The following is a 15,183-nucleotide window of genomic DNA, read 5'->3' as shown; positions in this document are numbered from 1 at the left end:
GACTGGGCGGAAATAAAGGGCACGAGGCAGCAGCCGCCGCTGACAGCAGTTCAAACAAGGACGACTTTCTATTACAGCAGCTCTAAAACCCCAACTAGTGGCAGCGCAAGGATTTTAGAAAACATTGGTAACACTTTATAATAACCATCATTAATGAATGATACATTGTTAGTTAATTAAACTTACTTAATAGTTATTTTACTGTTTACAATGAAATTATTATAAAAAAGGTTTACTTATTATTATTAATGCTATAATTTCTGTTATTCTATCATTAGTTTGTGTAATATGAAATAATTAGTTTATAAATTATATATTGTATCATAGCTGATAGGAAGGCAATAACAATTACAATCCGATTATAACATTTTATTACACGGCTTTGTTGAATACTCAATTCTGATTGGTCAATCCCGGTGTTCTACGTTCTGTTATTTCTTTATAGCAGACCGTTGCTATGTATAACAGACCGTTGCTATGGGCGCAGTTCTGATGTCGGATTCTGGCGGACCGTTTTTGTGTCAAATTATTGGATTTCTTAAGTAAGTAGCCGTGTAATAAGCGGGATAATGAACAGCTACCGAGTCATTGTTGTGAAATGAAATTGATAATAAATAAAAAAAAATTACGTAACAAAGTATTAAAAATATACGTGGTCCATCTATCTATGTAATATTTATAGATGTTTAATAAACAATTTCTTAAAGGTTTAAAAATCATTTGGTAATCATTAACTTAATATAGTTTATTAAAATCTTATAATGCATGCAACAATAAATTGTTAAAATAACATAAATTGAATTATTATTGAATTGTTTAACAGTAAAATAACTATTAACTAACGTTTAATAAACTATCAATTTACCATTAATTAATGATGGTTATTATAAAGTGTTAACGGAACATTTAGGTTATGAATTGAGGACCACACCCCAATTATTTGGTTAGCTGTTTAATTATGTTTCCTGCAGTGTTTCAAAGCCCTCTTGACGGATGGAGAGATACAAAATCCTTTGATTTTGTTGAACTAAAAGTAGTAACGTGCACACATGACAAAAACAATATATTACTATCTTTATTAAATCTCAAAACTTATGTCATGAACAGGATGCTAAATTTGCATAATCTTGTGAGACAGTGTGTTCTAATACATTTTGTTTGTTCAGAAGGACCAGACTTGTTCAATGCCAGAGCAGTAAAGGATACACAGTGGAGCGGGTGTCATTAAGCTTCTTAAATGTTTCTATTAAACAGCGCAACAGTGAACTGAGGCAACAAGCAGAAACAACTCGGCCAACAGAAATATTCTAAAACTACTCGTCATTGTGCTCTTTAGGATACAGTAATTGGGATAACTTACACAGTATGAGAGATCAATGAAACGAAAGTGACAACAATGGTTTTGATTTTCAAAAATCAAGATTTGACGTTCATAAATCACATACAGACATGGCAACATGTTGTGAGCTGGCACCAGCGCCTCATCATTCAGGTACAAATCAGGTTTGTTTTTTTAACAAATGATGTCGGAGGCACAATACCTAAGGCTCATCTCCATTCACAGAATATACTGAAACATAAAAATACACACCACAAGCTCAGGATGTAACCACAAAAACAAGGCACAATGTTAAAATGTAACTTAATACTCAGTAGTTCGGTGGGGAAGACAACTCCACTGCAGTAGCTGCTAGGATGGAGATAAGAACTAAATTATAAAAACAAAAAAGTCAATAATAAATCTTTAATCCTCAGAAATGAACAATTTAGTGAAAAGCTAGTCATGCATAGCCAGACCCATATCCACAGCCAGACTTTTCTCTGCTAAAGAAAGGCTCCACACATTATCATTCTGGTATATTTCTTTAAACCAATCACGATCGTCCTGGGCGGCGCTAAGCACAGGATGCAGCAATGGTGCCCTTTGCAAAATATATAGTGCAGATAGCGGAAGGGGAGGAGAATGCCATGTATAGAGAGGTGAAGTCCCTCCCCTTCCGGTGGAACCCATGGGACCTTATTTCGGAAAAAAAATATCAACGGTAGTCAACGGCGACAGACAAATCAGCCTGGAAGCGAAAGAACGAACGAGACCAGTTGCTGCGTGTGAGTACATCCCAGTAGGAAACACACAGGCATCGTAGCTTCAGTGAGACAGACGTCCCTTACGCGACTTTTGGGTGTGTAGTTCTTTCTAAATTATGTATTTTCACAGTCTTATACTTAAACAGTTTCACAACAAACTACGACTTTCTTGACTTGCAAAATTATGTTTTAAATTGAAAAACCTCATATGTGAGATTCATGGCTCAATTCAAATGTCTCTCACGGTTGACTAGCGTTCATATTTTTTCACAAATAAGGTCCCATGGGGTCCACCAGAAGGGGCGGGACTTCACCTCTCTATAGCAGGCTTATACCCACAGTCTACATCCGGTGAGTCAGACTAGCTAAAAGGTAACCACTGCCTGTAAATCTCTGAAGTCTAAACCTAATTTCATGTCAAAAATTCTTTAAAAAAACTAGCCTAGGGCCGGCTGCTGCTGAGAGTTCTCCATATTACCATGTTATTGCATAGCAAGTGGTCTTCACTGCTTCCTGTCACTTGAAGATATAAAGGATATCTCTGATAAACGATGCAGAGGCAGCTGCAGTGACCGGTAATAATGAAGGATCAGTGACAAACAGTAGCAGGATTCATGAGCGGAGTATGATTATCTAGGAAGAAATTGAAAAGTAACAAAAAAGTGTGCAAAAGCCCCGAATGACACTTTGGTTCAGAGGCACTCAAAGTGGTCCACGTGCAAAAAGGACACGATGCTGCCAACAGAAAACAAACATCCACCAGGTACTTCAACATGCTGCATGAGAAAAGTGCAGGACAGTCTCTAGTGCTCAGACATTCAGTTCATCACAGTTGCTGCTTCAATCCTCGCTAGAGTCGTCAGAGTTGTCCATGTCCACGTCCTCCCATGAGGCCTTGGTGCGCTGCTCCCAGCTCCTGGCCTGGGCGATCACGGCAGGGGGCATGAGCACCACGCAGGCCGCCATGCCGGAGACGCGCTCCTTAAACTCCGTCTCGTTCTCCCACTCGTCTGCGTCGGGGTTGTACACGTGAACGTATTTCATCCTGTTGCTTTTGTCGTGGGAGCGTCCTCCCAGGACGTAGATGAGACTGTTCAGCACGGCGATGCCGGGTTCTCCGTGTCCCGCGGGGAGGGGGGTCAGTAAAGACCAAGAGTTGGCTTCGGGGTCCAAGCATGCCACCTGGAAAAAAAAAAAACAGGAAACAAATTATGCTGTTTCATAAATGTGCGGTCCAAACAGTAATAACCTCTGTCAGAAGGCACTGCTCGGACTCATACTTAATTCAATGAGACAACTACTGGCTTTTTAGTTCAAAAAGGGCTACATCAAGAGGTAAAATAAGCTTAGACTAAGTAGACTACAGAATATTTTCTCATGTAAGACAGAGAGGAGTGAGGGGAGATCAAGAAGACAGGACACTTTGAGACAAACAAAAAACCTTTTGCACATAAAAAAAACTAGGGCTGTCAAAGTTAAAACCATAACAACGCATTAACGCAACTTGCGATTTTTAGGTTGTAGTGGGCTCAATTTTAATACAGTGAAGATACTGGTATCATATGAAACTAGAAAAACTAAGGAATCCATTGGTACCAACCATGTCATACTAGCTAAATAACGCTCCAAACTTATGCTAAGTTTTGATGTAAAACTGACAAGTCAAGTCAGCACACTGACACACTGACAGCAGTTGTTGCCTGTTGAGCTTGAGTTTGCCATGTTATGATTTGAGCATATTTTGTTATGCTAAATGCAGTACCTGTGAGGGTTTCTGGACAATATATTTGTATTGTTTTGTGTTGTTAATTGATTTCCAATAATAAATATATACACAATATGCATAAAGCAAGCAGATTTGCCTGCTGCCATGTTGATAAGAGTATTAAATACTTGACAAATCTCCCTTTAAAGTACATTTTGAACAGATACAAAATGTGTGATTAATCACGATTAAATATTTTAATCGACTGACAGCCCTAAAAACAAACAAAAGGAAAACAGAAAAAAATAAAAGAAATATGTCATAATGCAAGAACATCTCTATGTCGTCCATCAGGCACCATTATAAACTGAATGATGGTTTACCAGTGTAAACACTTCCTTCATTGTGCAGCAATAAGCACCACTGATGACTTGTGTGTGACATTGTACCTTCAGGACATCCCGCCGATATCCACGCTGATCATTGCTTCCCCCGATAACATAAACGCGTCCATTAACAGCAGCCATGCCGTGCCAGGCGCGCTCCACCGGCCCCTCAGCACACGCTGTCCAATGATTGGCCACAGGGTCAAAGCAGTAGGTCTCTCTGAGGTACGCATTTCCTCTGCGCCCGCATGTTATGTACATCTTCCCATCCAACACTGCTCCAGCGTGGGCGTAAACCTGGATGGGAGGTTATAGGGTTATACAGTATATACCTGTTTGATAACAGGGAAGCCCCATTACCAACACACAGGTGGGTATGTAGCTCCATCATGTGGATGAAGGCAGTAATACATGCATTGTTTTCATCTCACCTCTCTCTTTAGGGGTGATACAAACTCCCACGTGTTGGTGCGCGGGTCATAGCGCTCCACTGACTCCAGCTCACTGCTGTAGTCCCGTCCTCCGATGGCATAAATATGGTCACCCATGACACAAACACAGTGGTCAGCGTGCTGCTGCTGCAGGGACTGGATGGAGCACCAGCTGTTGTGGCGAGGGTCGTATCTGGGAGAAATGGACCAAAACAGTGAAGGAAAAACATAAATTCAGCAGGAAGAAATTCTGAGCTCAAAGTACAGATCAAACACTTTAAATTGAGTGGATCTGAGAAACACTCAAAGTTTAGTTGTTTTTTAATTGATAATGGATTAAATCATTTATCAAACTCACAATCACTGGTTCCAGCTGCTCAAAGTTTTATATCAGTGTAAACTCAATTTCTTTGGATTTTGAACGGCTGGTCAGACAAAGCCAGCAATCTGAGAACATGTTGACATGTGAAACTATTGCCTGACATTCTATAGACTAAACTCCGATCAACACATCAGGTGGGCTTACATATCAGCCAGTATTAGCTTATTTCAAATACACCTGTATCTACAAATGTGTCGGACTGTCAGATGATATGTAACATGTGACTGCAGTTCAGAAATTCCACAGATATGTTTGCTGTAGCTACGAAACAGTGACGCCATCACACCAGAAACCACTTGCTTATTTTTCGTATGTTAAACGTTCTGCTCACTAACTTAAAATGTTTGTTATTTGTAAAAAATAAACTAATATTGGTCGGATTATTCTTTTATCAAAATAGTTGCAGATTAATCAATCAACTAATCGATTATTTGACTAATCGTTTCAGCTTTAATAAACATAAAACAATGAAGTGAGGAAAATAATCAACAGATTAATCCATGAAGAAAATAAGGTTGCGTCCATACTAACATACTATTTAGTACATTTTTACACATGGTGAAAATATGGACGACATGCACTCTTCTATATTTGGTATTTCACACTGAATGGAGTGCAAAGTCATGTTGTGGATGAAAAAGGAAAATAAAATAAAAAATAGATAAAACTAAAAAAAGTTTGTGAGATTTTTAGTATGTACGCAATTTAAGTATGAAACCAATAGTATGTGAATTGCATAATATTTCTAGTGAAATATTACAAGCGCTGGATACTACGGCGGCATAAATATCCCACAATGCAAGGTGGTAGTGACAACAACGTTCATAATAGATGTTGACGGACTGTTCTATAACGTCAATAACGCTTTGATTTAAGTGTAAGTGTAAGATTTCACTTTGCTAGGCGTAAATATTTTTTGAATTAGTTCAGACTTTATGATTCTCACATCCTTTGGTCACACGAGGTTGGCAAAGGTTACCATGGTTACACGTCTCCAACCGGCAAGGAGGCGCTCAGGAAGTGACAACGTAAATTACTGCTCAGTGCGTCCGGAAACATACATACTACTGTTTATTCACACAAAAGTATGTTGAACGATAGTACACATATTGGGTATGTAGTGCTTAGTATGCGATTTCGGACGCAGCGTTAGTGTTTCAATCCTAGATTGAACACAATTTAAATCCACTCTTTTAAAACTGAATAAATGGGATGGCATCTCACCTCCAGCAGCGGGTCTCTGCACGAAATCCACTGGTGTTCTTGTCTCCTCCGATTAGATAAACAAAGTTGTTGAGCACAGCGATGCCCTGGTTGGACATTCGGGGTGCGTGAGCGGCGGTGAGAGTCCTCCACTCCCCCCAGCTCGGGTGAAACACCTGAAACAAATGCTCGCTCTCCGTGGGGAGGGAGCTGGAGGTGAACATCCCCCCAAAGCCCAATATGCAGTGGAAGGTGGACCGCGGCTGGGTGAGAGGACTCTGCAGGACGGGCTGCCAGATCTCCTGCTCGTGATACCGCAGGGCTGCTGACACAGAATCCTTCAGTGGACACTGGTTCAGTCTGCCGAACAGCCTCTGCAGCACTTGTTTCTCAATCAGGCAGAAACGCACAGCGTCGAGCATCTTGAGATTGTCCTTTGGGTCAAAAAAGATAAAAAAATTAGTTCGGGCTGCTAACGTTAACGATAAAGTGTGAGTAAAACTAAAGCACGGTAAAACTAAGCAGGTATATATAGTGTGTATCTGATGGAGATGAAGAGTACAAAATGCAGACGCACCTTGGGACTGACCTGCAAGTACACCTGGTCAGTTTCCACCTGCACAGGACTGTAGTGGTAATGAAGAGCCGCCTCATACACCTCGTTCTCGCTGTTCACCTGGAGCTCGTCGCTGCTCAGCGCGCTGAAGACTTCATCCTTGGGGAGCTGTCGGTACACATCGGTGCGAGACAAAGTCTGGATGTTCGTGAGGATGTAGGAGTGGACCCTGGCATTGAGTTGCTGCAGTGCATAGAGATCAGCTAGATTGTGCACCTCTAAAATGTTGCTCTCGTCCAGCCAGGAGAAAAGGAAGTCGCAGCAAAAGCCGATGACAACCTCAAGCTTTTAAAAACACAAAAAGGACACAAGGTTAGCTGAAGGATATGCCACAATGAACAATGTGATCTAGCAAAAGAACTTACCTGTACTAGTGTGGCAGCTATCAGAACTTCCTGCACACACTCCAGGTCTAACTCAATCTCTGAAGTGTAGATGTAGTCAAGTATTTTTTTCATGGCCATGTAAGATACTCCATGAATTGGGATCTCCTTTTGCTGCGCCTCGCGAAGGCCTCCAGCAAACATTCCCCTAGTGGAGAACAGTGAGACATTGTTAAATGGCTTATGTTACGGTAACCTGGTGGCCCAGTGAAGATAAGATGCATACCATGTGGCCACAACAAACTTTCTCATTTTACAGCTAGAGAAATAGGCATTACAGTAACAGAATATTGATTCATATTTGATCAGCGCTGCCTAGTTTGACCATTTGATCTGAGTTTGCGAGCGATTGACAGCTGCTCAGAGAGGGCAGGCTCCAGCTCCGCTCTGATTGGTTGTTTTCCGTCTGTGAAATCCTGCAGATGCAATTAGGAGCATCGGAGGACACCGGAGGACACCGGAGGACACCGGAGGACACGGAGTCACATGGTTTTTTTCAGATTACCTGTCTCATGCATTACTGTCATGTTGTTTGCCTACTGCTGCGTTAAGGCCAGAAATTACCTGAAAAGTGATTTCTGTACCCATCACAAAACCTTCATATGATTTCAACCAAATCTTCGTTGAATATACTGAGCCACAGTTGTTATCCCTTCAACAAAAAGCATCTCTGTGACGGGATGTTAGTGCCTTATCTTTACCTACTTTTAGCATTATAATGGGATTACAGGGTTACTTACTAACAGTAGGCCAAATACGCTTCCATCATGACCCGAGTTAACCTGTAGCTTTCGTGGACGACAAGTGTGCAGGGGGGGGGGGGGGGGATGCTCCCTGCACAGTAAGCTAAAAACCAATACAAAGTACAATACTTGATTTCACATTCAATACACCTATCTGTATCACTCCTCTATTATGTCACTCATAGCTGACTGAGGACCTCAGTGATTGCATCTGTGACCTTTCTTATGTTGTCTTTGAAAGCTACAGATTAACTTTTGATGGAAGCAGACAATTTAACACACAGAAAGCACAAGTAAACACAAACTACAAAGTGCACCTAAAATGTGCACACTACTGCTGATCATATGACAATGACGATAAGCCGCAGGGGATGGTGTGCAAGACGAGAAACAACTGGACTCTACGCCAAGCCTTGGCTGGGTCTTGTGACACCCAACGCATTGATCAGAATGTGATAAAATCAAAACAACTTTTGTGAAACAGCTTGACTGGGGATACAAGTTTGAACGGACTTGCTCCTCTGCCTTTCTGCAAATACATTATGAGACTACAGAGCTGTAGCAGATCCACCAGAGCAGCATCGAGCGGCACTTGTAAAGTTCAATTCTGAAGAACATCTTTTGCTCAGACAGCTTTTTCTGTGAAAAGAGCGAAGTCTTGGAACTCGCTATACCTGATCACTTGAAATCTGCTGCAAACTTTACCACCTTCAAGAGAGCAACCAAATCCTGTTTAATTCAGCGACAAACCTGTACTTATGTCTAGTTTTTACATGTAATGTTTTTAAATGTGCGCTTTATTGTATTTATTTATTTTTCCTGTTACCATTCCTGTTTTAATCTCTTATTTTCACAAAAAGCCCTCCTAGGGACAGGTATTGCAAATTAGCATCCGCTGTAAGCACTATGATACTGGCATCAGATTGCTGTTTTTAAGTTGTCTATGTACATTGTATTGGTCCCTATTAAATAAACCATGAAGAAGACATTTAGTAGTCATGGTCAATGGTGTGCATATGAATACTGCCTGCTCTATCTATCTTTAAGTTACTGGTATCTGCATGTGTTTAAACACGTGTGAGGGTTGCATGTTATTGTTGATACTGTGACACAAAAACTAATGAAATATGGAAGTGAATACAGAAACTTTAAGCAAACAAAGAAGTTGCTGTTACTGTGTTACACAAATCCTGAAACTAATGAAATATGGAAGTGAATAAAGAAAACTTTAAGCAAACAAGGAGGTTGCTGTTACTGTGTGACACAAATCCTGAAACTAATGAAATATGTAAGTGAATAAAGAAACTTTAAAAAGCAACAAAGGAGACTGTGAGCTGTGAGTTTTTACCTAAAATAATCGCAAGAGGCTGCCAGGAGTATACGGTGGGCTTGGATGGGTCGACCCTCCACCAGCAGCACCACATCAAACAGGATGCCACCCTGTCTGAGAGTCACACTGAGTATCTACTAGACTGATGGAGTTGTGCTTCCAAAGTGTATTTTGAAATGAAGAAATGCTCATAAGCAGAAGGTCAATATTCAATGTTAAAAATTAAACTGCCAGTGTACAAAGGTGTTCTCATCCAACACCCAATACCTATAAAAACTAACTAATTGATTTCACTTACATGTCAGTGATGTTTTTGTAGAAGCCCATGCTTACAAGTCAATGTGGATACATCAATTTGAAATGAAAATTGTTCTTAAAAAAATAAGACTTGAACATATTCAGCCTATGAGGAGAGAGGAACATCTAATGAATTGCCTTTAAAGCAAACAAGGAAGACTGTGAGCTGTGTGAGTTGTTTACCTAAAATAATCGCAAGAGGCTGCCAGGAGTATACGGTGGGCTTGGATAGGTCGACCCTCCACCAGCAGCACCACATCAAACAGGATGCCACCCTGTCTGAGAGTCAGCAGGCCGTCCAGCAGGCAGCAGAAATGGGTTGAACTCTTGTAGGTCTGTCGGCCCGGGCGGCCTGATGAACCAGCAGCTCGTCCTCCCATCGCACTCAGCTTTCCTTCCTCAGCCATGGTAAGGAACTGATGTTCAGGCTTCATCACTTGTTTTATCAGTCTAGTACTGGCACCATATTTCTTCACATAGTTGTTATTAAATTCAAGCCATGTAGAGAAACGACTGGCTGCAGCCAGCAGATAAAGAAGGGTGGTTACGGTTGCTTAGTAACGTTACTGCTTAGTAACGTACTGCTTAGTAACGTTACGGGTCTATAACAAGTTATAGCTTAATATACAAAAGCTATTAGTGAAATTATATAGTTACACACGTCCTTCCGTCGACCCACTGCCTGCGCTGTCAGATAATGTTAAGTTAAACGGGACATTAAGCTAGTAAGCTAACAGCTGGTTAGCATAATAGCTGATGTAGCTAACGCATTATATATAAAAACAGCAAGCTATAGACGCTTAAAAACAAAAACAACTGCACGGAAATACCTCCGTGTGCGTCCAACAAACAAACAACCCGTTTTACATTATAACAGTTTGACGCCAATGTGTAAACGACTAGCTGTTAGCATGTAGCAGCCTGATTTTTTGACAGATCAAAACAAGTCTGTTTACTTTTTGGTGTCAGGCGGTGAGCTCGCACCTGATTGGTCCGTTGCTCTCCGGTTGTCCCGCCCACTTTCTAAGAAAGGGGCCAATCAGAGACGACTGTCTGTCACACTGTCACACTGCAGGCAAATGATAATGTGACTGTGTTTCAGTTTGGCAACATGATAAATGTGTTTACAGTGTGCAGAACTAGCCATTATTTTCTTTTTATCCCTAGTTTGGTTTCAGATTATTTATAGTGATAATATAAGTATTTTGTTAAACAAATGTTTAGATAGTGTGACTCTTTCTGTAAACACAAGAGGATGCTGTTTCCTGTCTCAAAGGCCATTTCTAACTGGTCTCTGCTGTCACACTGCATGCCATTGAAATACACCAGCACCAGAGGTTGAAAGTAGTTCCAAGTACATTAACTCTGTACTGTAGGCTATGTAAGTACAGTTTTGAGCAGTGTTTTGCCAGAGAAACAAGCAACAAGGTCTATAGAAACAAGCTCAAAAGTAGCAACTTTATATTTAATACACTTAATAGATCCCACTTCTCAGCTTTTTGTATTTTCTTCACTTGCACTGTGGTTATATGTTATATATTGCATGTCTGAATGCAAATATTTGTACATATTTCTTATATTCTCATGTATTATTTGTATTTGTATTATTTACTTATATTTCTCTACATATATTGTGCTATATACTGTAGCATTATGTACATAATTTACATGTTACATACTCCTTTATTTTCTTGCATTCTTGATGTTTATATAAGAGCAACTGTGACGCCCCAATTTCCCCCCAGGCATCAATAAAGTATTTCTGATTCTGATTTCTAATTTGCATTTTGTTTTTTAAATAATTTAACACATCTACACTGCCTTTCAGGGATAAATTATTTATTTAATTGTATTTAAATAATTTTGCATTTCTCAGTTCCAGTTATTGGTCATTGAAAAATGCAAAATTATTTTAATTAAATTAAATAATTTTGCATTTTTAATGGCTCCAGTTACTAGTCATTACACAGACTGATTAACAACACATCAGTAGTTGGCAAAGGACCACCTGAACCAGATACACAACAATAATGCAATAATGATATTGCTGCATGAATAATTAAACATCTTGAAGTGTCTTTTCTTTGTTATTAGAACTTTTATTTACTTATTACTTCAATGCATTTGATAGAGTACTTTTTCTTTAATATATGACTTTAACTTGTAATGGAGTACAATGTGGTATTGCTTTCTTCCTCCACTTTTTGGCACAGTTCACCTATTTCAAAACACAAAATAGCAGTGAAAACACTTCTATCGAAAGTTTATTTAAACAAGAAATATACAACATATCTTTGTCTTTAAATAATACATTTACGTGACATACACAAAAATAATCAAATGATAGGAAGAACTTTGATATGTCAGGTCTTAAACAATTATTTATCATTCTTGCCAACTGTTTGTTGAATTTCTTATTTTCACCCCTCCAATATTTGGTCTCCATCCGATCAGACACTTTCCAGATTGATTTTCCACTGTTTGATAACTGCATGAGCTGCAAGATAGATTTTCTAGGGAAGCCAGTCATGATGCTCTTTTTTCTAAAAATCGAGGCTTCCATATTAGCTTTTACAATCTCATTCATCTTCTGCCGATGTTTCAATTTGCATATATCATTTCCTGACACGTAGGGTAGAGATTTTTCCACTTGCCAAAACACCGTTGGAATAATCCATCACTTGATTTATTTTCCAGTCTAATATACATTGCAGTGGAGTGCACAGGGGGGGAAAGCTCCCCTGGCTTTTTGTCTTGGGTGCAGAAATGCCCTTTTCAAATAGCAAATCATAACTTTTTTCCCCTGACATATCTGTCATGCGGCTGAAGAAATGACCTATAGTTCCTGCCAGTAGTGGAGCCTATTGCAGATCCACTGATATACTGCATACCTGCTGTGACTCCACCAAAGTTAGTTTCTCTATTAGTCAATTGGCAGGAAAATAACTATTTTGATCATCGATCAACTGTTGTATTTTGAAGGGAAAATTCCAGACTGTTCCTATTCCTATTTCTTTGTTTTATGCCATAGTAAACTGAATATCTTTACGTTTTGGAGTTAGTTGGACAAAACAAGCAATTGGACCTTTGACTTTAGGAAACGTGATGGGCATTTTTCACTATTTTCTGACATTTTATAGACCAAACAATTAATTGGTTGATGGAGAAATATCATTTGCAGATTAAAGTGGCAGTAGGCAGTATATTTTTGGCATCATTAAGCAAAATTTCAATAATAACCTTTCAGCATATTGTAATTCAAGTGTTCTGAGGTAACTAGACTTCTGCTCCTCCTCATGGCTCTGTTTTCAGGCTTTAGGAAATTTAGCCGGTGGCGGGAGACTTTGACCAATCACTGATCATTTCATTGAGAGAGCGTTCTTATTGGCTGTGCTCCGGTCATGTGACCAGAACTTGGCGTTCCTTCACCAGATTTCACGATGGCGGCGGCGTCACAAACTTTCTCATTTTACAGCTAAACCGTGCACTACAAGATGATTCTGAAAACATTTGAAGCGAGAAACAGGCATTAACATAACATGATATTCATTCATATTTGATCAGCGCGGCCTAGTTTGACCGTTTGGTCGGAGTTTGCGAGTGATTGACAGCCGGCTCTCATAGAAGGCAGCTGGACAGCAGACCTCAGATCAGCTCTTATTAGTTGTTTTCCTCCTGTATGTGAAATCTTGCAGTTGCCGTTAGGAGCACCGGAGGACACAGAGGCACATGTTTTTTTCAGGTTACCTGTTTCATGTGCTACTGTCACGATATAGCAACCATTTTATAAAAATAACTTTTTGAAATCATGTTTGCTCCAATCTCGCCTACTTCAGCTTTAATCGATCTTGAAAATAATTGTTAGTTGCAGCCTTATTCACAAGCTTTTTTTTTTTTTGCAATTATCCACAGTGTTACAATGGTATTAGTCATAACCCAGAAAAATATATCAGTAATCAGACACAGACAATAGAGCTAATGCTGAAAGTGAAATTACCTTTTCATTTGTCTTTGTTTGATTTCAATTTGCTAATGGTGCCCATATGCATTACCAGAAAGATAAATCTTGATTACTGACTTTTATTGGGAAGTTTTCTAATGTGCTTTTATTTTCTAACAAGGTGTCAAACCTTCTAAGAAGTGAATATCACACAAAGATACACACCTCACCTTTTAAGTGCTCAACATTTAATTTAGAATCATTTTCACACATAACTTGTTGATTTGGGCGACATAATCACAGGTACATGATAAAGTTTAGGAACGTGTTAGTGCTCCTGTTGTTGTGACGTCAGTCAGTGTCAAAGACTGAAAGCATGGTTTTTGCTGTTAGACCTTCTTGGAGGTCACGGAGAGCCTGGCTTTGCCATTATTGAGAGTAGAGCATTCCAGGACATTAGCGTTGGGGCCGTCTCCTCTCATCAGGAAAAGGCTGTACAGCAGGCGCGCCGCAGGCTGGAGGAAGAGATGACAAAGAAATGAAAACAAAGTGGGCGGCATTTACAGAATTAACTGTCAATCTATACGGGATGTTGGCTACAGCTGTTACCAAGAAATGAAATAGTCCAAGACCCTGAGCTTGTGAACATCCCTGTAACACGAATTCTGCAACTGCTAAGATGTTTAACCACCAATGAAATAATTACTGAAGGAGATCATCTTACGGTGCCAAGAGTGGCCATCCTGTGATAAGGAGAGTTAGTGAGGACACAATAGGCTGTAACAAGGAATAGTGCAGTGCAGCAGGTTGCTGGAAAAATAAGCAAATGTAGCAGCCATGCTCCGCAGCATGTTCCCAGCCCAGTCGCACAGCAGTTGGTGAAATAGTCAACCTGGGAAGTATAAACAGTGGTGAACGTCGCGTATAGGGAGGAGATCAGGGTGGATCGGTGGGTCAAAAACACAGGACATTCCCCCAGGACACCGGTGTTTGTGTCCCGTGTGAAACCTCAAGTTAAAGTTGATTTATTTGTCACGTAACTTCTGTACTTAAGTTACGCCACTTGTGGTGTTATTTAAACCCAAACCATGATCTTTTCCTTAACCTAACTAAGTAGTTTTGTTGCCTAAGCCTAACAAAGTTGATCTTTTCCTAAGTCTTACTAAGTAATTTGTTGCCTAAACCTAACCAAGTTGATCTTTTCCTAAGTCTAACTAAGAAATTTGTTGACTGAGCCTAACCAAGTTGATCTTTTCCTAAACCCAACTAAGTAGTTTTGTTGCCTAAACCTAACTAAGTAGTTTTGTTGCCTAAGCCTAACCAAGTCGATCTTTTCCTAAACCTAACTAAGTAATTTGTTGCCTAAACCTAACCAGGTTGATCTTTTCCTAAACCTAACTAAGTAATTTGTTGCCTAAACCTAACCAGGTTGATCTTTTCCTAAACCTAACTAAGTAGTTTTGTTGCCTAAACTTAACTAAGTAGTTTTGTTGCCTAAGCCTAACCAAGTCGATCTTTTCCTAAGCATAAATAAGTAGTTTGTTGCCTATGCCTAACCAAGAAGCACGAAAAATACATTGTTGAAAGTCGTGCTGAGTGTCACGAAAAAAAAATAAAGGGAAATTCGTGTCTATGTACACAAATCAAATAGATTACATGCATGAACTGCCGAGAGACTGTGT

General features: G+C 39.8%; 1 protein-coding gene across 4 annotated transcripts; it reads right to left on the bottom strand.

Annotated features, from left to right (window-relative positions):
* Nucleotides 1-1,060: 1,060 nt before the first annotated feature.
* Nucleotides 1,061-10,545, bottom strand: klhl22 (kelch-like family member 22). Of its 4 annotated transcripts, XM_037777544.1 has the most exons (8): nucleotides 9,816-10,545; nucleotides 9,283-9,353; nucleotides 7,174-7,339; nucleotides 6,770-7,093; nucleotides 6,214-6,626; nucleotides 4,608-4,800; nucleotides 4,240-4,473; nucleotides 1,061-3,267 (listed from the first exon to the last, which is right to left on the bottom strand). In XM_037777544.1, the coding sequence occupies exons 1-8, from the start codon at nucleotides 9,993-9,995 to the stop codon at nucleotides 2,926-2,928; spliced, it is 1,923 nt and encodes a 640-aa protein (XP_037633472.1). In that variant the 5' UTR covers nucleotides 9,996-10,545; the 3' UTR covers nucleotides 1,061-2,925. The 4 variants fall into 4 exon arrangements, with proteins under 4 accessions (XP_037633472.1, XP_037633471.1, XP_037633473.1 ...); XM_037777543.1 differs by lacking the exon at nucleotides 9,283-9,353 and having other exon boundaries at nucleotides 9,745-10,545; XM_037777545.1 differs by lacking the exon at nucleotides 9,283-9,353 and having other exon boundaries at nucleotides 6,782-7,093; nucleotides 9,745-10,545.
* Nucleotides 10,546-15,183: the final 4,638 nt, after the last annotated feature.

Source organism: Sebastes umbrosus, chromosome 8, assembly GCF_015220745.1.
Source record: "Sebastes umbrosus isolate fSebUmb1 chromosome 8, fSebUmb1.pri, whole genome shotgun sequence".
NCBI lineage: Eukaryota > Metazoa > Chordata > Actinopteri > Perciformes > Sebastidae > Sebastes > Sebastes umbrosus.
Note: the sequence above shows the minus strand (reverse complement) of the source record. Positions and strands in the feature narration are given on the sequence as shown.